Below are 22,029 nucleotides of genomic sequence, written 5' to 3'. Positions count from 1 at the left end.
TATTCACTGTTCCTCATTCTCGGTTGTTGTCCCTTCCTGACAAGACGCGCGCGCGTCCCAGGCCTGCAGGTGCACGGCCCTGGTTTCCTCTCTGTCTGCAGGTTTGGCCAGTGCACTCTACAGCTGGGGGATGTAGACACGGACATTTCAAGCCCCAGAGATTGAGCGAGTGACACGCGATATACCCTTTTACCTTTGGGGTCTCAGGAGTAAGGCAGGGAGCTTGGGCGACGTGTCCCAATTATTTTTTTTTGAACGTTAATGGGAGGAAACAATAACAGCTTTGAGCAAAACCCACAGTAAAACACCCTTTCTTTCTAATCAGGGCTTTGCCTGGCCTGATCCCAATTTTGTGTCACTGCAGTGGAAGTTGCTTTGTCTCCTGTGTGCAGACAATCCAGTGTCCGTACTGGGAATCTTGCCTGAATGAAGGCACCCAGAAGACGTGGATCTGTCTTGCAATTAAGGCTCTCACTTCCATTTTCTAGCTCTGGAAAATTGTCTTCAAATTTCACAGAATGCATTTTTGCATTAGTACAGTTTATTCTGTGGGAATTTAGGTTTGCAGGGAAATTTAATTCTGCAGTGACTGAATGACTGAAAGCACAGGCAGAGAAGATAGTTAGTGAGTTCTGTCTGCAATGGCCTGAATTTATTAAAGTAATAACCTGGTGGGACTTACAAAACCACTAGAGAAAATGACATCTGTATTAAAAGGGATGGGTATTTAATTCTAGCTCTTTTTGACTTTCAAATTTTAATCCGGTTTGCTACTGGGGCAAATTATTAAGTTCTTTACAAATGTTTATTTTAAAATAATTGCACCATATCACACATGGAAATAAATATACAATTAACCAGACACTATTGTACAACCAATTTGATTAAAATTTCTGTACATGTAAAACTGATGGTGAAGACTTTCAATCTTTAAGAAAAACACATTGATGAAAATGTTTATGCTACCTGATTTCAGTGACAAATAGATGGCAGAAGATGTATTCTAAGTGAACAGACAGGTTCATCTTGCATGGTCTGTAATTAAGTGGATTTTAAAGGCAATGACATGTTGTAGAGGGCAAGGCAGAGATGGAGTTCTGCTATAGGTGGCAGCCCTATTCACTGAATACTTCAAACATGATTCAGATTATTCAGACTGGGTGAACAGATACTGTAAGGCATAAATGCAGTCTTACCTCCAGACAGACTGAGGTGTGTGCAGACCTTTCACAGGCCTTGTGCACAGAAGGGATTCGCACCTGCCATAATTTATTATGGAGTAAACGTCCACTTTTCCGCAAGATCTCCAGATTTTCTCCACTGTCCATTTACATTCTGTGATGTCAGCTGGTTGCCAGTGGAAGGTTCTGAGGTTTGATACTTCAAGTTTTCCAGAGGATGAATGTTCTCCTGAATGCTCCGTTTATTTCTGCAAATGAACTCTGCTGAGAAATGCCCAGCATCTACAATTAGCACATCTGCCCTGTGTCGAAGACCATGCTCCAGAGACCTTCTGAGGTCTGCAGATACCAGAGGATCTCACGAGATAAACTATCCAGCCCTTCTAGGATGACAGCAAACACAACAAAAGAGCAGCTCGGCCCTTAAGGAAAGTCTGACTCTTTGACAATTGGAACTGGTGGGGTCTTATGGTCTATTGGTTTATAAATAAAATGGAAATCTTTCTTGGTTTCACTCTTCAGCAGGGAGGCTTTGATATGGTGAGGAAGGGCATCTTTGTCCAGCTGCAGCCACTGGTCATCAACATAAACAAAGAGCCCATAGTCCTTGGGATGAGAGACTTCAAACTTTTCAGCACACTGCTGGCTCAGCTGCTCAGCTGTGGTGTCATTCCGGGAAGCAAGTGTCCTTGATTGAGCACCAATTTCCAGAAAGGAAATAGAGATGAAATCCTGCCAAGAAACATGAGGATATAACTTGCAGTTAACATAGTGACTTAGGACTGAGGGAGGTAGAATTCAGCCCCAAAGCTCTAGCCACGTAGAGCTCCTAAATGCTCTCAAATATCTTCTAATCATTCTCCAATGCCCTAGTTATTCTCTCCTTTCTCCCCTCTGATGAACAAGCTCGGAATCAGCAAATACTTAAACTAACACTTAACAAAATAATTAGCCCTGTAAAGACACATAAGTGAAAGCTTTTTTCTGATTTTGAATATCCTTAGTGATGAGTCTGCAGCAATTCCTTCTCCCACCTTTCTAGAGCTCCTGAAGGAACAGGATGCAAAGAAGTGCCAGACCAGAATAACAAACCAGAACTCTCAGAGATCTGGCCTGTACACCCCTTGTCTCACAGAAAAAGGAAAGGGCTGGCAGTGCAGTGACCCTTGTAACTATTATCACTCAAAGAGCGCCTCCAAACTTCTTTCCATCAGTAAGGAATCATCAGAAGAAGTTATCCTGAGAAGGCTGATTTACTTGTATCCTGTTTCAGGCGGTAATGACTGTTGGGACAACTTTCCCCTTGCCAAACTCACGAGGAACAGAATCTAGAGAACCTTTGGCCACGGGGGAAACCTGCATGTTTGATTTGTATCTGTGAGGTTTAAAAAAACTTCCCAGCCTTTTTGTCAAGAAAATACTCAGGTTCCCCAGCAGAAGTGAGATTTGCCAAATATTTGGACTATGGGTTTCCAAACTGCGTTTGTGGAGTATCACTGCAGATGAGTAAGGCAGCCAGAGGGGTGTGCAGGGGCACACTGGCCATCTCAGCAGGCTGTTCACCTCCGCCAGGATGGGCTCACATGTCTCTGATATTACCCCTCATTCAGAGGAATGGAAAATGGCCCTTACGCTGCTGGAGGTGGTGGGAATCTTCTGGAGAAATGTGACATTTTTTTCCCCAGCTATTATGCTCCACGCTAGGTACTTTCTATGAGCTGCTGCCAGAGCAGCACTTGGGGCTGGATGGATATTTGATGCGTCTCAGCCACCATTCACAGGTTCTGAGATCATCAGGGACTGTTTTGACTGCAACACGTGAAGCATATCAAACCCCACGCTTTCACAGGGCTGTACAGACTGTATCCACCCATCAGGAGACTTTCCCCTAGCGTTCCCCTGGGCGTGCACATCTTTCAGTTTTGCCCGGCCAAGGCTTTACAGAACCCGAGCCCTGGCCTTTGCTGCCTCCCTGTGGGTGATAATTTGATCACAGGACATGAGGCCGGCAGGGCATCCCACCTGCGTGGTCCTGCACCCAGCCTCACCGTGGCTGGGGGCCCAGAGCACCCATCCCTCCCAGGACCCTCTCTCGCTGGGGCATGGGGAGGTCTTCACCGGGCCATGCACAGCATGGTCGTTGTTGGGTCTGCCCTGCCGCTGGACAGGAGAAGCCGGGCTCTGCAAGACACTTGTCTGACCCGCCTTTGGGATGTCTCCGATCCTCCTACAGCTTTATACCACCTAGGAACCGTCCCTGTGTAGACTGCTCACATCTCCTCAGCTTAGCCCAGGAGTTCCCCAGGCCCCAGGGACGTGGAGCAGGGGGGCTCCCTGCCACAGCTCTCCACATGCGAAGGCTCCTAGCACGCCTCCTTTGAGAATGCACGATGAAATCACGCTGCGATCGTATTTAGAATTATATTATTATGAGGGTACTTCAAGACTTCAAAGTGTATTTTGTAAGTAATATGCATTTCAAACGAGGTGTGCTTTTTTGGGGTTTGGAAATCTTGTACCATATGTACTCTCATTTTTGAATAATGATCTGGGTTAATTTTGTTTTAAAATCATTATCATGTTAAAAATTAGTAAGCATGGAGAGAACACGTTCATCTTCCAGGCGTTTTCCCTAGAAAGTAATGCCAGCTACCTGCACTGATGATCGGGAAGCCCGGGCCTTGTTCAGCGTCCTCCGTCGCTCCCAACGGTGAATGGAGTCCTGCACCTCCGTGCTCAGCTGCCGCGTGACGGTGATTTTGTCGTAGTTCTTGATGTGCTCCAGGGCCCCATAGGTGGTGGTTAGATAATAAGAGCCTGTGAAAGGAGACGGTCTTGTATGAACATCACACTTGCACGGGCCATACATTTCCACTTCCATCCTGCCTGCTTGTGCCCATGCAGCGGCAGCTGTTTAACGTTTGCACTGTCTGTGCCTTGCTGCAAGGCGTGCAAGGGTGTCTGAGGTTAACCCAAGAGAAACAAGACCTAATGACCACAGCGTCCTCCACCCCGTTCTGCTTCACAGTAATGTCACTGCCCAGACTGCTGAGGTTGTAGATGCCCTAAGAGTAAACACAGACCAACGACAAACTACTACAAAACTTTCACAAACAAATCCAAACCGTTGCCTCTTGTCTTGTCACTACCGGTCTTGGTAAAAAAACCTTTCTCTGTCTTTATATATTGAAAGGATGCCATAAGGTCTCCCTGAAGCCTTCTCTTCTCCTGGCTGAATGACCCCAGCTCTCTCAGCCTGTCTTCACGGGAGAGGTGCTCCAGCCCTCTGGTCCCTTGTATGGCCTCCTCCGGACCCACTCCAACACGTCCATGTCTGTCTTGTGCTGAGGACTCCAGAGCTGGACCCAGCACTGCAGGAGGGGTCTCACCAGAGCAGAGTAGAGGGGGAGAATCCCCTCTCTCGACCTGCTGGCCACGCTTCTCGTGATGCAGCCCAGGAGACAGTTGACAGCATTTAGAGCCTGGGTCCCCTGAGGGCTCAGCACTGTTGAAGGCTGTCTCAGACCTGCAAGCACAAGTCACCCTCTCCTTAGTCCATCTCTATTGATGAGTCAGGGAGCCCAGGTGTTTGGCTGCGAGTAATTCCTGGATTGTTTAAAGCTGTGGGATAAATCTTGATAAAACAGAGAAACAGAGGAAAAAGCAGTAAAAGCCTGCAACCAGTCCTTTTCTGTCAGAAACTCCCTGACTGCTGTGGTGTTGGCTGCAGCAGGTAATAAATAACCAACTGCAGCAGCCAGGGAAGCAGCTGGACCATGATAAGAACAGGCTTCATCAATAGAGATGAATATAAGACCCGATAAGAGGACAGAGTTGAATATGAGGAAGAGGCTGCTTTGGTTGTGGGGTAGTCCCGTGTCCGGGCACGGGCCCAGCGCTGGGTTAATTAAAAGTACTCCTTTTCCCAGCTGCCTCCCAGGCTCAGCTCTGCTGATGAGCAAGAGGCTCGGGCCAGGTCTCCCCTGAACAGAGGGAAGGAGTCAGCCTGCAGAGCTGCTCGAGCAGCAGCGCAGTGTCCCGGAGGCAGCGGGGACAAGGACGCGTCCCCTGGGCCTCCAGGCAAGAGCCTGCCTGGGCTGGAGCGGGGCGAGGGGCCAGGCCTCCGTGGGGGCTGGCGGTGCCCACGTCGTCTGCAAGCCCCAAGGTGGGCCAGGTCCATCGCCCTGGCCTCTGCACAATCCCCTGATCCTGTTCCCCTCACCCCTGGTGCCAGGAAAACAGGGAGAAATAAAAATCGCTTCCTCTTTTTAACAGGTTTTATAATAATTTGCAGTTAGTTGCCTCTAGATGGCACTTCCACATCACCCAAATCTCACACCAGCCCGCCTGTGGTTTCATAGACCTTCCTTAGGTTCTGATGAGCTTCACGGTCATTGTGGCTTGTTGTGTAAGTAGTGGCTAAAGCAGCATTTTATTTAAGAGCAGTATTTTTAGAGAACCGTTAACGTTTGGTGTAGCAAAGGGGAGACCAAGACACTGTCATTTGGCTTTCCATACTCTGGTGTATCTGATGAGGAATGTCAAATAGTTACGTGGGTCTGCATACACCAAACCCACTCTTTCTTTACAGTCTCCCAGAAAGTGCTGCTGAGGAACAGGCTAACGGGCCCACAAGTGCCACTTTTAAATACAGTTACTACCCTCCCTTGTCTGTCATTCAGCATTTTTTCTGCTCTGGCAGTCAGGGCTGTAGGTGATGGCACCTGCAACCTGGTGTCGCCCTTCCCTTATAATACAAGGAGAAAGATCTCCCAGTACCCCATGACAGGAATTCATTACATCATCTTCAAGAACTAATTTTTCTTCCACTTGCCAGGATCTTCACTTCCACACAGCCATTCACCATCATCTGCCCTTGTCAATGTCCCAGTAGTCAACATCACTGTTGTAAAATTAATTCAAAGTACATTTTTAATTTGGAGGCCAGATTTAAATTATTTTGTATATTGACCTGATGTAATTTCATGGTTTTCTCACTTATACTTTCCTTTTTTTTCCTTTTATTTCTGTGCTTGGAACACCTTTTCCCATTTAACTTTGAAAGGCCTAGCTCAAGTTGATGTTTGACAGTTCCTGTTTTAGCCCTGTGCTTCGCAATCTCATAGTTGTCTTCACTGACGCATTCTTTTTTCTTTCCGTTCCCTGTATTTACAGTTACTTTCAGTCTCCTTTCTGATGTGTTTATTTAGCCAGTTTGATCTGGAACTCCCTCACAAAATTTTTCCCATTTGACTGGATTACAGATTTCCCACAGCCTTTGCATCTTTGACTTAAGAGAACTTCCAGCCAGCTTTGCCTTCGATAGCCTGAGCTTCCCAATGCAGCTGACTTCAGTAACCAGCCTGGTAGGGTGCCCTTTTGAAATGAAGAACCTGTGGGCAGCATAGTCACCAAAACCAGGTTAGTTATGTCAGCAAAATGCTGTGCTTAGGCTAACTTTTTTTTTCTGCTAACAATTCTTTTCAGCAGGAAAATTAGCCTGTGCAGAAACCCCTCACTAATATGATTGTGTTGTTACTGCTCATTCTATTAGTACTTACTTTTGCCCACCTCTGCTCCGTTACAGACTTATACTTCCATTTAATATAAATAAAACTAGTCTGCTGTTGTTTATCCAGGACTCCATCCTAGAACCTCAGTACTTACCAAAACAAACTCTAAAATAAAACCCATTATATTGGTTTGGTGACTGCTTTGTGAAAAATGATCAGTGTTCCTAATTCAGAGTGAGCGACCCTGTCACTGTTAGTAGCTTTTGCTTCCCAAGCTATATTTAAGAAACTAAAGGTCCACAGTTCCCTGGAGTGTTTATCCCTCTAATAGCAGAGGTCTTTATTCACATCCAAACCCAATATTCCTGTCTAACCCAACCTTCCTTTCTCTGCCTCACTGTGGCACCCAGCCAAAGAACGTTGTCAAAGGGGTCACCCAAATTTAAGAGTAGAGTGATCATGAGAATGGTGCATGGCCCCAGGTATACAGTGCAGTTTAAGAAATGTGCTCTTTTCTCATTGGAATAAATAAAAGTGTCCATACAATGCATTGCAACAGTAGTTTAATTTTAGGCAGACCTTTTAAGTTTTCAGCTTTTGGGCCAAGAAACACTAGGTGTCTCTGTTTCAGTTACTGATCCAGCAACTTGGTTCTCATTTATGCCTGGTCCTTGCTTTTCTAGCTGGTGTCTAAGGGCACTACACTACTAAACACAGTTAAAGATTGACAATAATTTTAGAGCCTCAGGTTTGAAAAGCTTGACCAAAGCTTATCCATAAAGCCTAGCCAGCACCTTGCTGCCCCACTTTTACAAACAGTGAAGTGAGGTGAATAATGATTTCCAAAGTGAATATCCCAGGAGCAAACACTGTACTCTACCTTCCCCTAGCTGCAGAGCAGGGTCCATGAGCTCCATCATATATTCCACATTCAGAAGGACTTCAGTCAAGTTGCTGCGGGCCAACACATACATGAGCACGGGAAGGAAGTCATCTGCACCGTATGGTTTCCCTGAGCAAAGAGAAACACAGAATGGTCCTAAAAAACTCACCACAAAGACACGTTCCCACACAACAGTGACAACTTCTCACCCAGCATGGCCTTTGCAGACTTCAGCTTACATTATGTGAAGAGTTAAAGCTTGAAAGCACGAGCAAAGAAAAAATGACAAAAGAGGGAAAGTTAGTTCACCGAAAAAGTAAGTAAACTTGCTTCAAGCCCAGAATAGGAGCTTGAAAATTTTTAGTGAGCTCCATTACTGTCATTCTTTATTAGCTGGAGAAAGAGAAATTTAAACTTTATGGATAATAGACAAGGGACAATCCTCGAAGAGTGCAAAGGCTGCCAGCTCGGCCCTCTGATTTGACATTGCCATCAAGACTACAATTCACATTTTCAATATTAGCAGCAAAGTCGTCTACATGCATTAAGGGTATTTATTCTCTTAGATTTGCTCCATGTTTGAGACCAAAGAGCAGAAAACAGAATTTGAGACAGTGGCTTTTAGGACTGAGGACTTCTGTGTTTATGTTCTTTCAGAAGGCAAAACATCACACTACATGCTCCTGACTAAAACAGTCTCCCAAGAGCTAGGATCTAAGAGCAAACATCTTTCCAGCCATGGTGACTAGCTAAGAAAACAAAAAGCCTTTCACACTGGACTTAGACTAGTTGTTGGACTTGGTGTGCAGCAGGTGCTACAGGAACAGATCCTCATGGGCTCAAAATTTCCTGTGTTTAAAACATTTGTATCAACAAAGTGATCCTATATGTAATCTGTAAAAGCTCTTTGGGAACTCTGAAGGCAAAAAAGCGTGCATGTTAACAGTCATCATTACAAATAAATACTACTTAAAATGGAATCCAAACCAAAGCTTCACAGCATAAATGGCAAAGAACACAAGGATAACTTTTCTTATTTGAAAGATGCTTTTACTTTCTACCAACATGTAGTGGACAACCCATAATAACAAGTTGCTTACCAGGCCTATCTTCCGACCATTCAGGGTTGACCATTCCTCTGAACCTAGGCCCAGACTGCCTTCATTCTGAATATCCTCCCGCAGACAGTGGGCAGTTTTCCTCACCTGAGCACTTGGATGTGTTGGTTTCATGGGCCATACGTGTCTCACTTGAGAACCATTTGCTTCACCTCAAAGAACCAAAGCTACCCTTGATGTAGCTTCGGGGAAATTATGCCTTAGCCATTTTTGGCCCATAGTCCACATGCCCTTCCATGGTAGGGCATAAATTCCTATTTCTCAAATGTTCCCACTGACTTACTTAAAATCTTTGCCATGAGTCAGCTTTCCTTTTTTGTCATTCATAGCTGACACAGATTCTCCACTGGCAAACAAAGATACTCTTCTGAAGCCTCAAATAAATATGAGCTTAACCCCTGATTTAAAAAAAAAAAAAAGTAAAAGTATGGATTTAAAATAAACCCAGTAATATATCTAGTGAACAGAGAGTTGATCCAGTTAAAACAAAGTGTTGGATGATGAGAGATTGTCAGGGCTGTAATTCAGCCTGTTTCTAACAGAGTCCACACACACCACAACATAGACAATTTATTTAACGAAAGCTGGATTAACACTTTGAATTCTGTTTGCTTTATTATGGCTGTCTTTAGTTAAATGATATAACCTTAGGTCTTCAGCCAAACAGTAAAAGGACTGTATTGTTTCATTAACATCTGGATGGACATTTTGTCTGCCGTTGCCTTGGTGTATGTCTCTGCGAAAGCTTCAGCTATGTGAAGTGTCCAATCCATTACTGCCATATATGTTACCTTATTACAAGCAGCTTAGTATTACAGCTATTTAATATTGTCTAGTAAAAAGAGATGACACAACTGAGACAATGTACTAGAAAAACTGCATAGAGAAAATCCCTGTTCTCCCTTTGACCTAAGTAAATCAGATGCCAATGGTTACTTCTGTATAACACTAGTGTAAAGGAAGATGAAATGCCAAAGAGATTACTAGGCTCATTTTCTTCCCTTCTTTAAAAACTTTTACATTATGATGTAGGAGTTACTGACCACTGACATGGATTGGGTGCTTCTGATTTCCTGAAGGCCAAGGGATTTCCAGTGCAACAACAGTAACAGAATTTTCTTTTCCCTACAACTTCATTTTCATGACCAATCAATGTTGTGTCTGCTAGGGCATCCAAGAAAGTTACTACTTCACAACATGAAGTCCTACCCACTGGAAAAAAAAAAAGTGCTGTTTTTTTAATAAAGTATCACCAAGAGAGTTCACCAACTAGCCAACAGACTGATCAACCAATGCAGAGTGGAAGCAGAAACTTGGAACTAAACAATTCCATGTCCCCAGCCGTCAACTTCTAGTGTCAACTGAAATGGAAGTTAGAGGACACTTTTCAAGAACTCATACATAATCTCTCTATTTCTTTTTTGTTGGCTGAGAAGTGACTGTATGTACAAACAGGCACCGAGTCAATTATTTTTCACTGCTCTCTATCTGATTTCTATAAGCTGATTTAGCTGCTCTGCTCACCAGTCCTTGTTATAAACCTTTCTCAACTTTAAGATTTCATAGAAACATTATTGGACTCCCAGCTGTTTATATGGCTTAAATACAAAAATCTGATATACAATTTCTTTTTGATTAATAAACTCAGAGTAGGGATGTCTGACTGCAACAATGGAAGGCGTGCTCATTCTTCATATGCTGTATGTTCATAACCTGCATAAATTACTAGATATAATTTGAATCCACTTGTGGGAATATGAGGCCTGATTCTTAAATACCCACATCTGTAGCTGAAGCTGAAATCAGCTATAGGTGTCAAGAGAAAAGCAAAGATAATCCTCAAGGATCTGCCTCTGACTCCTTGTGTTGCCACAACTTCCAGTGTTGCCCAGGGCAGGTCAGGCATAGTATATATATTGTGCCTACTCCTTGTAGGTGTTGCAACAGCTTCTCTCCACTGACTGTACATGGAGACAAGGATAGGTGCCTAAGAGGGCAGGACTCTGAGCCTCCTCTTGTTCTCCTGGCCTTGGATGTCACAACAGGCACAGGGACTAGCTTAGACACGTAAAGCCATCAGAGTATGGCCCTGAGATGCCTTGTATCTCAGTCCATCCATGGGGGTAATAGGTGCTGCCAGCAACTCAAAAAATGACCAGAAGCAGGAGGCACAAAGATATGTGAAACAATACCTGTGAACCAAGACACCCGAGAGGCTGGTGCTGCTCAGCATCCTGCAACCCACATGCCCCCTGTGCCATGGAAGGCACCAGGGCACTAACCAGCATCCAGCTGGGAGCTGCAGCAGGGGTGCTCCCTGCAGCCTGCTGCCTCCTCAGCTCCACTTTCAACCTGGGCCAGAGACAAGCTCCGAGAGCTGCACGTCTAGCTGCATCTGTGGTCTCTCACAGAGGGTTGTGTTTGCTGCTGACAGAGTTAAATCTAGCTCTGACCCTGCCAGTGGTCTCAGTGACACTGGGTCTGAGCTTGCTTGTTCAAGGTGGTGTTGTCCTACTCCATCTATGACTTGCTTGCTTTATTTCTCCCTTTTCCCTGCAGGATCAGGAAACATTTATTTCATAAATATCTATAAGAAGCTTAAAATAAGCCTTCTCTTCTGCCACAAATTCATCCTATTATGTTTATAGCAAAGCAAATACAATGTCATCTCCTGGCTTGGATGCAGCACTTGAATGGAATGGGTATTAATTAAAAACGTGATTTAAAGCAACTGGAATTCTGCCCAAGCCTCCATAAAGAAATTACAGGCTATTTTAACACATTCATGCATTTCTTTTCCCTCCATGTATGTTCTGACAAGCAGCAGACAGTGATGATGCTCTGCATCTTGCTCTAATATTTTACAAACGCTGGAATGATGTCTAACAGCAGATCTCCAGGAAATACGAATTTTAGCCTCAGTTTATATCTGGGAAACCTGAGGTACAGAAAGGTCATAAGAAAAGATTGTGACCATCCTTCCACTTCCTAGCATTTTGCTGTCGCTTGTCCTCCCATACCACTTCAGCAAGGTTCAACTTACGGTATAGTTGAATTAAGAGAGTTAATACATGCCAGCAGCATGAATCCGCTTCAAAAACGCATGTTTTACAGATCAGAGGAATTTGTTCCCCTTGAAAAATTTGAACTGACTCTTTAATTCAAGTGTAGCAATTGTGCTAGTCAGAAAAAAAAGATACAATCTCTAGTCCATCAGCTTTCATTAATAATAACTTATATGCAAATTTCTTCTTCCTAAAGATAACAAAGCAAAACTGTTATGTACAGCTTTATTATCCTTTTCAGAAGAGAGCAGTGTGGTGGGATTGCTCTGACTCAGTTTTTGGAACTTCTAGCATTAGTTCTACACTGGCTACTGAAGTATTTGAGGCAAATTTCCTTTCCACAGGCTCCACTATCCCACTGAAGACAGGCTGCTTCATGGCCATGCCTTTGACAACTGCAAAGCCATGTAAAAGTGCATCAAGGCAACTAATATCCAGCTGCTCAGTTCCATGGGAGATGACAAACTTCATCCTAAAAGTTAAGAAACAGATAATTTTTCTGACAGAGATAGACTGATTTTGGTCCTGTGGCAGAGGGAATGATTAGTTTTGTGTTCCACCTGCTCTGATCTTGGAGGAGGAGGGAACTTTATAAGTCAGCAGTGAGTAAAAGGAGCTAAAAGAAGAACAGACTATTGCACAGGAAGCCAAGCATGGCCTCTGCTCTTCCTGTGCGAAGAGCACCGTGCTGCCCCAGGGCTGCCTGAAAGCAAAAGGAGCCCTGGGCCGCTGCTCTCAGATGGGCAGAGAGCAGGAGGAGCATTCCCACCCACTGAAATCTGGTCTGAGCAGCCCACACTGCGCGCTTCTGCACACCACCGGCTGGGAATTCCCTGACAGAAAAATTTTTCTGTTTGCTGAATGTTTGCCTTTGCCAGGTGAAAAATCAAAGTGATCTGGGGCCACTTCATTCTGTTGAAGAATGTTTCACACATTTCACTTCTAAGCGGGTCTACAGAACATTTCACTCAATTGCTCTCCAAGTCCACAGTCTTCCAGGAGTTAGGCTATAACATTCTCCTCCCCTTAATTTCTTTTTCTGGTCTGAATTAATTGGGGTACATCTCCTTAATGCCAGGCCAGTTTTCTTCTGACCAGGCCTTGATATGCATCACTGATCACGTATACTGGAGGGGGAACTGGATGCACAGGGGTGAAGTCATCGTCTGACCTACACCCTGCTTGCAGTAGTACTCAAGAGAAAACAGCTGAGCTGGCTGAAATGAAGTGCTTTAGTTAGCATAGCAAGCCACAGTGAAATCTTCTGATTTCATGAATGCCAATCTTTTAAAACAGGTAGGGGTTTTATAACTTTTTTCCGTGACCCCTAATTTCTGTTACATAAAATGACCCAACAGCATTTCCTGCAACAGAGAAATTTCAGCCCCGAGCTGATGTGTGACAGGTAATGTACTAGCAACATCTAAATGAGACCGTGTCTCCTACGTGGGTTTTAACAAGGCATGAAAGTCTTTCATCTATACTAAGTTTACTCTCAAACTTAACAAAACTGTTTTAACAAAGTTATAGTAAATTCCCCTACATGTGTCCAAATCTTCTCATAATACTTGAAGACTTTCAGCGGTCCTACCCACCCTGCAGCTTAGCCCTGGGGTGGCTTCTTGCTCTGCTGTTAATGTGGCTAGATTAGCCACTGGACTTTGCTGCGTACTGTCCGAGGGACGACCCTGTGTGAGGCTCAGAAGGGACACAACAATTCCTGTATGAGTGCTCCAAGGCTGTTGTCAGCACAAAATAAAGCAGAACAGCTAAAAGCACATTTGGAGATTGTGAGTTCTTGAGCAACTGCAGGTTGTTGCAAATTAATATCTGTTTTCTCTCCAAATTTATGCATGGCTGGTCATCAGTATACAAGGAAAGCTCTTAAACTGGCAGAGCAAGGAGAGAGGAGCTTCCTGGTCTATCTGCAAATATGCACGCTGTCTGCAGGCCATGGGCTTAACATGTGCTTTTAGTGGTTGGCCTGAGGCCCAAGTTATATTTATACTCAGAGCACATACTTCCTCACACCAAAGAAGCATAGTAGTGGTTTTGGGAATTTACCGGAGCATCAAGAATTAGTAATCAAACAGTACTAGCATTCTACATCTCCTCAATTTAAGCAAAACTTTGGAAAAGATCAAATCAAGAGACTTTTCCCAAACAACAATTCCTAGAATTTACCATTAAGCTGCTATAAGCTGGGACAGAGATCTGAGGATTTAAGGAGACCTGTGTGAAGACCCGTGCAAAAAGGACATTACCCATGAAACACATACTTACAGGCATCTGTTTTTGGAGTTATGGAGCTTAAAGTTAACCAGATAACATCTTACACCTGTTGTTAGTACAGAGAGCTTCACGGTCACTAACCAGCCCATTCTGAACACAACCTGTAGACAGCTGATACCAATCACACTGACCATCACTGCCACATCCAATTTGGATATCACCACATCAGCTGTATCATAAACTCTATCCCTTTCATCCACGGAGAAAGACCAGTGAGGGATACCATTTCAGTAGGAGTGCTGTACCTGGGTTTCCCTGAGCCATGGAGTCATAGATGAGTTTGCAGGACTTCAGCAAGATGGCAATCTTCTTTTCTGGGGAGTAGGCCTTGTGCATGGTTGTGAACTTGTGAAGGATCTTTTCCAGCACAACTGTTTCAGGCACACTGGTTGTGATGCCTAGGTCAGTGGTAGTTGTGTTTTGTATCACAAGTTGGTTCTCTTTTAGCTGCTGTAAAGATCTGTCTTTGTTGTGGATTTCCTTCAAGTAAGAATCAATGGCTTCTTTTAAAGGTTTCAGGACACATTTGTACAAAGCCGTCTCAGCAATCACTTCTGCATAGGGAATGAAGAACACAAAAGTCCATGATAAATAATCCATACAATGATACAGGTGCAAGTAAAACTCCTAAGAAAGCATGTGGCTGGTTAGTCATACACTGGTACGTAGCTGTGAGCTGAGAACAGAAATTACATTCCAGAAAGTAAACGTTTCATTACGAACACCCTCCAGAAGTCCTGGATAGGCTTGAGATGAAGATCAACGTGTGGTCTCTGGGGCTGTCGGAGAGGTCCTGCTACCAGCAGCCGCTGCTGTCTCTGCCTGACTCCTGGCTGGCTGGCATGGCACTGCCAGGCAGCAGGAAAGCCAACTCTGGGAAGAAATGCAGAGCTTCACCTAACTGTGCTTCTTTCACAGCCCTGCCCTTACAGATGCCCAGGTGGGATTCATCTCATGATCCTTCTAACATCTCCCTCTGACCTGTTTGAGCTATTCACTTTGGGATGAAATTAATTTCATCCTCAAAGTGCCCCTTTCTCCACGGTGATTGAAAAGGGGCTGCAGCCACCAGCTCAGGGGCAGACACCAACACCTGGCCAGAAGTTTCTAACCCTTACTGCTCAGATAACTCTAACTTACTGATACGTAAATCACCTCTTAGGCTACCTGTGGATAAGGAAACAGTCTGTGTGGGTTGGGTGCTTGCTTAATATTTAGCAGGAGACAAAAGGAAGCATGAGAGACTATGAGAAAGTCTGCTGTCTGATTCCTGGAAACCAGAGGCAGAGCTAGAGGGACTGCAAGGGGATTCTTGTCACCCCTGCACCGAGGCTAAAAGTTCACGGGCACAAGAGTTCATCTGCTCAGTCAGTGAGGAATGAAACAGAGGGCAGTAACATTTATGTATACAAACTGCAACCAGTTTAACAAATCCAGAGAATTAGTTAGGCTGAAGCAGGACAGATTCAGATAGTGGGAACTGCTATTCTCCACAGGAGAAGACAGTCCTCCCTATGCTGTCTGGGCCATATCATCCTGTTAAGGAACAGCCAGTGAACAGGGCTAGATCTAACCAGGCATGTCGGTGTGAAGGTGAGGGGACCCTTGCACTCACGCAAATCTTCCAAGCAGAACAAGGACACTTCTTCTTTCTGCCTCCTGTTCACCTTCCTTAATCAAGATTCGAGACAGACTTCTCTGTGCCGACACCCCCTCTGCCTTGAAGAAAGGGGTTATTGGGACAAAAATTGTAGGTGTTACATGAGGTGCATGAGAAGCGAAACTGTAGCTCCCTTCTCCTAGCTATGGCAAGGGGCAGGCAGCAGGTCTGTTCTGCTGGGGAAACTGCAGAATCACATAAAGCCTTTGCTGAGTGAGAAAGAAGTCAGAAGGGCCTGCTGAGACTGACAGCTGAATGCCCCTGGGTCCTGACTCACCACTTAGTGGGGTCCCACTGGAGCTGCAAGATCCCTTGGAATCCCTGGTCTGTGGTTGACCATGTTTTGTGTCGTGGGTCTTCCAGCTCCCAGTTTGCTTTAAGCCAACTTAGGAACCTCATAAATAGCTCTGCATTGGTTCTCAGGTCCTCAAGAAACAGTTTTAAGTCAAAAGAGCATGTGAGTGCATGCATGCATGCTGTTTCTGTCTGTGCGGCTTTGACTGGGATAAAAGCTCCTACAGCTGTTTGTATATTCCCTCATGAATGTATATTAAACATTCCAGTCTATTTCTTAGCAAGGAGGGAAGTAACACATTACTCCCTCACAGCACACTGAAATAGAAGCAACCAAACACCCCTAAACAGCCCGAAATACTATTTTTCCTCCACAAATGCAAACTATGTCTGTGAAAAAGAGAGGTGAGCGCTGCATTTTGGAGCCAGCAGTGGTCTTGTAGCAGTCTGTCCTTCCATGCCTCCGAGCTCTGAGGAGCGCAAAGCAGGATCAAGTGATTCCTCCAACCTGCCACTCAACATCACTGTAGTGTTGTCTCAGCTCTGGGTGTACATGCCTATGTGTACACATAGATATACACACACATATGGACACACTTACATTTTTAAGTGTGTATAAGCATATGAGTGTATACATACATATACATCTCTCTCTCACACACATTTCTTCTTAAACTCTTCCCTTTAAAACATTCATAACGGGATTTTCCCCCTCATTGGTCTCTCATTTTTTAGAGCTGCTCTTCAAAGTGCTGGCAAGCACAGAGTAGACTTCAATTCACAGCCCTCAGCTTTTAGGAGATGGTTTATAATTTTATAAACCAGAACCTGTGTCTCCATAATACTGTCTTCCTCCTTCAATTCCCAAATCCTGCCCAAGGATCAGTAAAGCACAGTCACCTACCTAGCTGTTCCTCAGTGTAGGAGGCTGGGTCTATCAGAGATTTCAACTCGGTGCTCTGCACTAAGTAGCTCTTCAGCTGTGTCATCATCATCCGGATTTCTTGTAGCATCTCTGTGCTGGAGCTCTGCTTTGCCATCATCTCTAAACTGTACACTTTGTAGTCCTGCACCAGGTTGCCAAAGTATGAATCCTTGTCCTGTGCCAGCTCCACTATCTTCTTCTGCAGCTTCCTGTCACTAGACAAAAAGACTGTGAAGACGTTGGACAGGCTCACAAAGGACAGCCTGTTCTTGGCCTTGCCCAAGATCATGGAGTGTGTCTTTTTACCAGACGAACTGCTCAGCATCTCCAGGTCATCCTCTGTGCTGCTGGTGGAGTAGGAGTCCGGCTCGGACACTGACACCTGAGCCACGGAGCTGCCTCCTGGGCCATCCAGGGAGGAGTGAGAACCTTTCAGTTCGGCTGAGCTGACAGATTTGCGGCCATGTCTTGGTCCAGTCTTGGTGTGTGTGCGAGTGGCACCTCCTGCCACTGTAGCTGAGCTGCTCTTGCACAGAGCCTGCGCCGCGGCTGTCTCTGCCACTGTTCTTTGCTTCAACTGGCAGGAGCTGGGAATCCTTGGAACCTGGGAAAGCCTCTTCCTTCTTGGTGGTGGGATAGGAGGTGACTTTCCTTTCTCAATGGCATTGCTTTGTATCTCCGGCATGTCCTCCTTCTTCTCTGCAGGTTCGGGCTTTGTCTCCTGAAACTGTGATACAGCCCTTTCAGGAACCTCCCCGGGCATTTCTACAGTCTTTTTGCACAGCAACCTTTTATCTCTGCTCTCTGTACTTGTGTCTTGTTTTTCTTCTGTCCGTTCCCCTTTCAGCGTTTCACAATTTCCAGGCTTACCCACACAGCTCTCCTCTGAGGTCTTCTCACACAGCCGCCTCCGTGGGGGAACAGAGGGCTGGGAGCCCTTCTTGGGGCTCACTGCCGAGGGCTCATTGACTGAGCAGCTCTGCTTCCCTTCTTCTTTACTGTCACCGCCCTCAATTTTCATTTCCTTGATGCTCTTTCCCAGTGGCTGAAGAAGCACTTCGTTTTCACAGGCAGTCATGGGATCCTGCAGGAGCTTCAGAGATTTCTGAATGAGAGCGTGTGAAGGTGGAGGTGGAGGGGGGCGGCAGGGAGACCTCTTTTCCGTGAGTGTGGTGGCAGGGGGGAGATCAGTGCTCACAGCATGGCTTTTAGGAGGAGTTACATCTGGAGGAAAAGGATTACTGCACTCTTCTATAAAAATAGGATTCACGAACCACAGCCTGTCATTTCCTATTGACAGCTCAATTTCACATGAGCAGTGGTTTGTGCTACTTGCAAAACACTGGGTAGATCTTAAACTGCCTGCCTGGGCCGTGCTGAAAGCTGAGTCTTTTGCAGGGTGGGATAATTCCTCTCCTCTTCTTCTGTGGTTTAGGGAAGAATCCCAGAAATCTTTCAAAAAAAAAAAAAAAGAAAGAAAGAAAGAAAGAAAGAAAGAAGAATGAAATAATGCTCTGAGACAATTTTAGCTGCTAACAGTATGTAAAAGTCTTACTTTTTGTTAAAAGAAACAGTACAAAAGCTTTCACACCTCTGCACAAAACAGTGTGAAGAAAGGGTTGCCTAGTCTATGTGTGTGAGATGCTTCAGACCAGGGGACAAGCTTAGAAACTTCACCAGAAACCTCTTTCTTGCCAATTACAGGACACTCATCTAGTGAAAACTGTTAACGCTGTGCAGTTTATGCATTGTGAGCAGGAAGGTACAAGTAACAAATACGAATGATTGTGAAAAAGGGTCTATGGCTTGTTCAGTGACCACTGCCCTCCAGATGCAAACAGCTGTGGATACCTGAGGTGAGGGTGTGAAGACCCCAGGCGAGTTCCATCTCCCTCTTGCTGACCATGGGAAGGTGCAGGGCTGAGATATACAGCCTGGACCCAACGCGCACCGGGAGCACAAGAGACATCAGATGAAGGTGACTCTACTATGCAGCAAGTTCATGCGGCCGACTGTGTTCTACACAGATGTCTGATCCTGCTCTGCAGTACAACCAGTCTGGAAACATATGATTTCAAATACCTTCCACATGTTAAAGTTACTATTAAAGTCTATAGCACTGGATGATGATTATCCATAGCCGGTCCCCCTCTTTGTCTCGCACCTTTCTTTGAGACTGCCTGCCTGAAGGTCTAAGAGAGGAAAGATGGTGGAAAAGACTGTGTACACAGAAAGGTTGCATACTGAAGGACTAAAGAATAGTTAAGTACTTCAGTGCCATCAACTGTGACTGGAAAAGGAAGATGGTGTTTCAGATGCAAGTAACCACTTCTGTATGTCACAAATCTCTTATTAGAAATTATCTTTGAATAACTTGTTTTCAAAAATTACAAAACCTTTGTACATCCTTTGAATAGATTCAGTAGCATATTTAATTTTTTTCCCTTCCCCTGAGGTGAGTTTCCAAGCCTGCTTGCCTTACCAGTCTAATTGCTTTTAATCACTCCTTAGAGCTGCTAATTCAGGGTCCACTACTGGAAGCATCAGGAAATAGGATCCTGCAAACATCGTGTGTTCTGACCAAGGAAAAGGGTATAAAGTTCTCAGAGTATTCACCGGGTGAGAACTGTACAGATGCCCATAGATTTAGGGACAAGGGGAAGAAGGGAAATCCTGGAAGCACGAGGATGCAGATAACTAAATAACTATTTCAATATGCTTGGTCCCTGGATACAGAGCACACTCTTCTGGGTGGACTTACAGGGGACACGAATAGGGCTGCCCAAACCCTGCCCTGTGTTTGGCGTCAAGCCTTTCTCACTGCAAAAACATCACGTGCTGGGCCTGAGAGGGGATGGATGGGGCTGCACGCATGCGGGATGAACCTCAGGGCTGAGCATGCAGTCCGGTTCTCGGGATGGTGCCTTCAGCTGTGCCTTGCCAGGACCCCATTCTCCTGTCACCTGCACCAGCAGAGCTCCCAGCCCATCACAGGGAAGGGGGAACAAGGCTGAGCTGGCCAGAGCCCTGGGCAGTGTCTACCTGTGCCTCTTCCTAAACACTAGCACCCCAGAACAGCTCAAAGGGACTTTCAGTTAAGAAGGTCATAGCAGAACTCAACACAGAACAAAGAAACTCTTCAACTAAAGCCAGCGCAGAACTCGGGTGAAACACATTGGGGTGAAATCTCTCCCTTTGCATCCCCAAAGTCAGGCCCTTTCTTCCCGTTTTGCTCCCTGGTGCAGCGGTGAAGTTTGATGGCTTCCTGCCTGCAGTTGGCTCCACGCTATTGCTGGAAAAACCATCTTCTTTCTGCCGCTGCCATGACCTGCCCTCTGCGGGACTCTGCCTTTTCCCCTCAGTGCCCTGAGCCCATCGCTGGCCTTGTCTCCTTCTGCCAGCGATGTGGTGCCCTGGGCCACAGCCAGCCCCCCCCGGGGACAGGGGCTGTTCCCGTCCCAGTGGTGGGTGCAAGTGCTGCAAGCAGGGCAGGACGGGCAAGGCTGACTCCTCGCTGCCCCTCCGCTCCCTTGAACCAAGCATTTCTACAACACAGGCACAGAGTAAGCCATGCGCAGGTGAACTAAAAGCTTGACCATTCCCATCAGGATAAAATTGACAGTGTAGCCTCTCGCAGACTGGGCTAGTGCCCGTGGCTAATTCAGCTTTATAAGCATGTCAGCATGTTTTCTTAGGGGAGGCTGAAGTTTGAGCAGCTTTATTCTCTGATTTCCCACCGTGAGAGGGAGGACAAAAAAAGAAGCTTAAAATTAAAATGTTTCCAGGAACAGCAGCACAAGAGCACTCTTGACAACAGAATTCAGGAGTAGGCGTGCAGATGCAACTGCACTATTAGCATCATGCTGCCAACACCCTCATGTCTGAGACTCTGGGGTACGATTTCCTTTAGACACTCTAACTCTGCTGGGTATCAGCAAATGCAGGACAATGGAAGTTGCTTGTTTAAGTCAGAACATAACGCTGTGGAGTCTCATGGGCTGAGGAAATGGTGAGTAAACCAATCTACTAAAGGGAAGTTAGTTATTTTTCTCAGTAGTGGTCAGAATAAGACACTGATGAAAATGCCGTGCTCCACTCAGACTGCAAAGGAGCCGATGAGAGGTCCCTACCCAGGGTTACACAGCCACCCCAGAGAAGGTGTCTCCCGGCCCAGCCACACTGTCTCATACAGCCTGAAATGCAGTATGATCATCTCCTATTGCTGTCCTGGCTCTTCCCTTAGTTTACACTCTGAGAGGGATAATTAAACAGCTCTCAGACTTTGACAGGTCTATGATGGTATGTGTTCTTCGTGCAGTGCAATCATGGCAATTCTCCTGCTAAAATGCCTTCTGTACCACTGAGGTCAGGACTCGAGGACCTGCAGTACATCCTCTTTGACAATACACGTAACAGCCAGATCCTCTGTGGAACAATCCAGATCACAGGAAGGCATGTTATTTCTACCCCCTCAAAAAACATATCACTTTGAAATAAATAAAAAGCGACATACTAGAATCTCAAACAATGCTAGCTTTCATTTGAGAGTGCCAATTTGGGCAGCACTTGCTGTTTTTACCCACAAAATTTTGTTCCATGAAGCAGTAAACATCATCACTCATTACTTCAACCTGTTGGACTTTGCTGAGACAGCATGGCACTCCAAGAAGCTACCATCGCTTCCCAGGAAACCTTTACACAACAGTAGATTTTCTTCTGTTGTCAGAAACTTTCCTGGCGTACAATGTACTATGACAAGCAAACCTCCAAACATCACCACTTTTAAGACCACCAGTGTGCAGGACAGAAGGAAGAAGACTGTAACCAACATTGTTTTGGCTCTTGTGCTTTAGTTAATCCTTCATTTCAGAAGCTGCTGGAGACTATTGCCTGAGTGAGGACCTCCTTTGTTGACTCAAATTAGACCGAAGGTTTGAGAATCATGATACACTTCTTACATTTTAATCCAAACTTTTACACTTACTATAATAAAATTAATAATAAATTTGCAACTTGCTATCTCAAGTTACAAAGTACCTTCCTTTAAGCAATAGGTGCTGGCTGGACACCCATACTCAAGGATAATCTGACAAATTGG

The 22,029-nt window shown here is 45.3% G+C and overlaps 1 protein-coding gene across 1 annotated transcript in view; it reads right to left on the bottom strand.

Annotated features, from left to right (window-relative positions):
• Window positions 1-633: 633 nt before the first annotated feature.
• Window positions 634-22,029, bottom strand: part of LOC104364630 (ras and Rab interactor 3) — a 170,495-nt gene continuing 149,099 nt past the window's right edge. Inside the window, exons 23-27 of the mRNA XM_042790979.1 lie at window positions 16,911-18,383; window positions 14,298-14,606; window positions 7,575-7,706; window positions 3,835-3,998; window positions 634-1,913 (exon numbers count right to left, since the gene is read on the bottom strand). Of these exons, the coding sequence (XP_042646913.1) occupies window positions 1,605-1,913; window positions 3,835-3,998; window positions 7,575-7,706; window positions 14,298-14,606; window positions 16,911-18,383 (2,387 nt within the window). The 3' untranslated portion in view covers window positions 634-1,604. The remainder of the gene's footprint in view (window positions 1,914-3,834; window positions 3,999-7,574; window positions 7,707-14,297; window positions 14,607-16,910; window positions 18,384-22,029) is intronic.

The sequence above is a fragment of the Tyto alba genome, unplaced genomic scaffold, assembly GCF_018691265.1.
Source record: "Tyto alba isolate M040663 unplaced genomic scaffold, T.alba_DEE_v4.0 Super-Scaffold_18, whole genome shotgun sequence".
Taxonomy (NCBI): Eukaryota; Metazoa; Chordata; class Aves; order Strigiformes; family Tytonidae; genus Tyto; species Tyto alba.
This window is presented reverse-complemented; position numbering and strand designations above follow the sequence as displayed.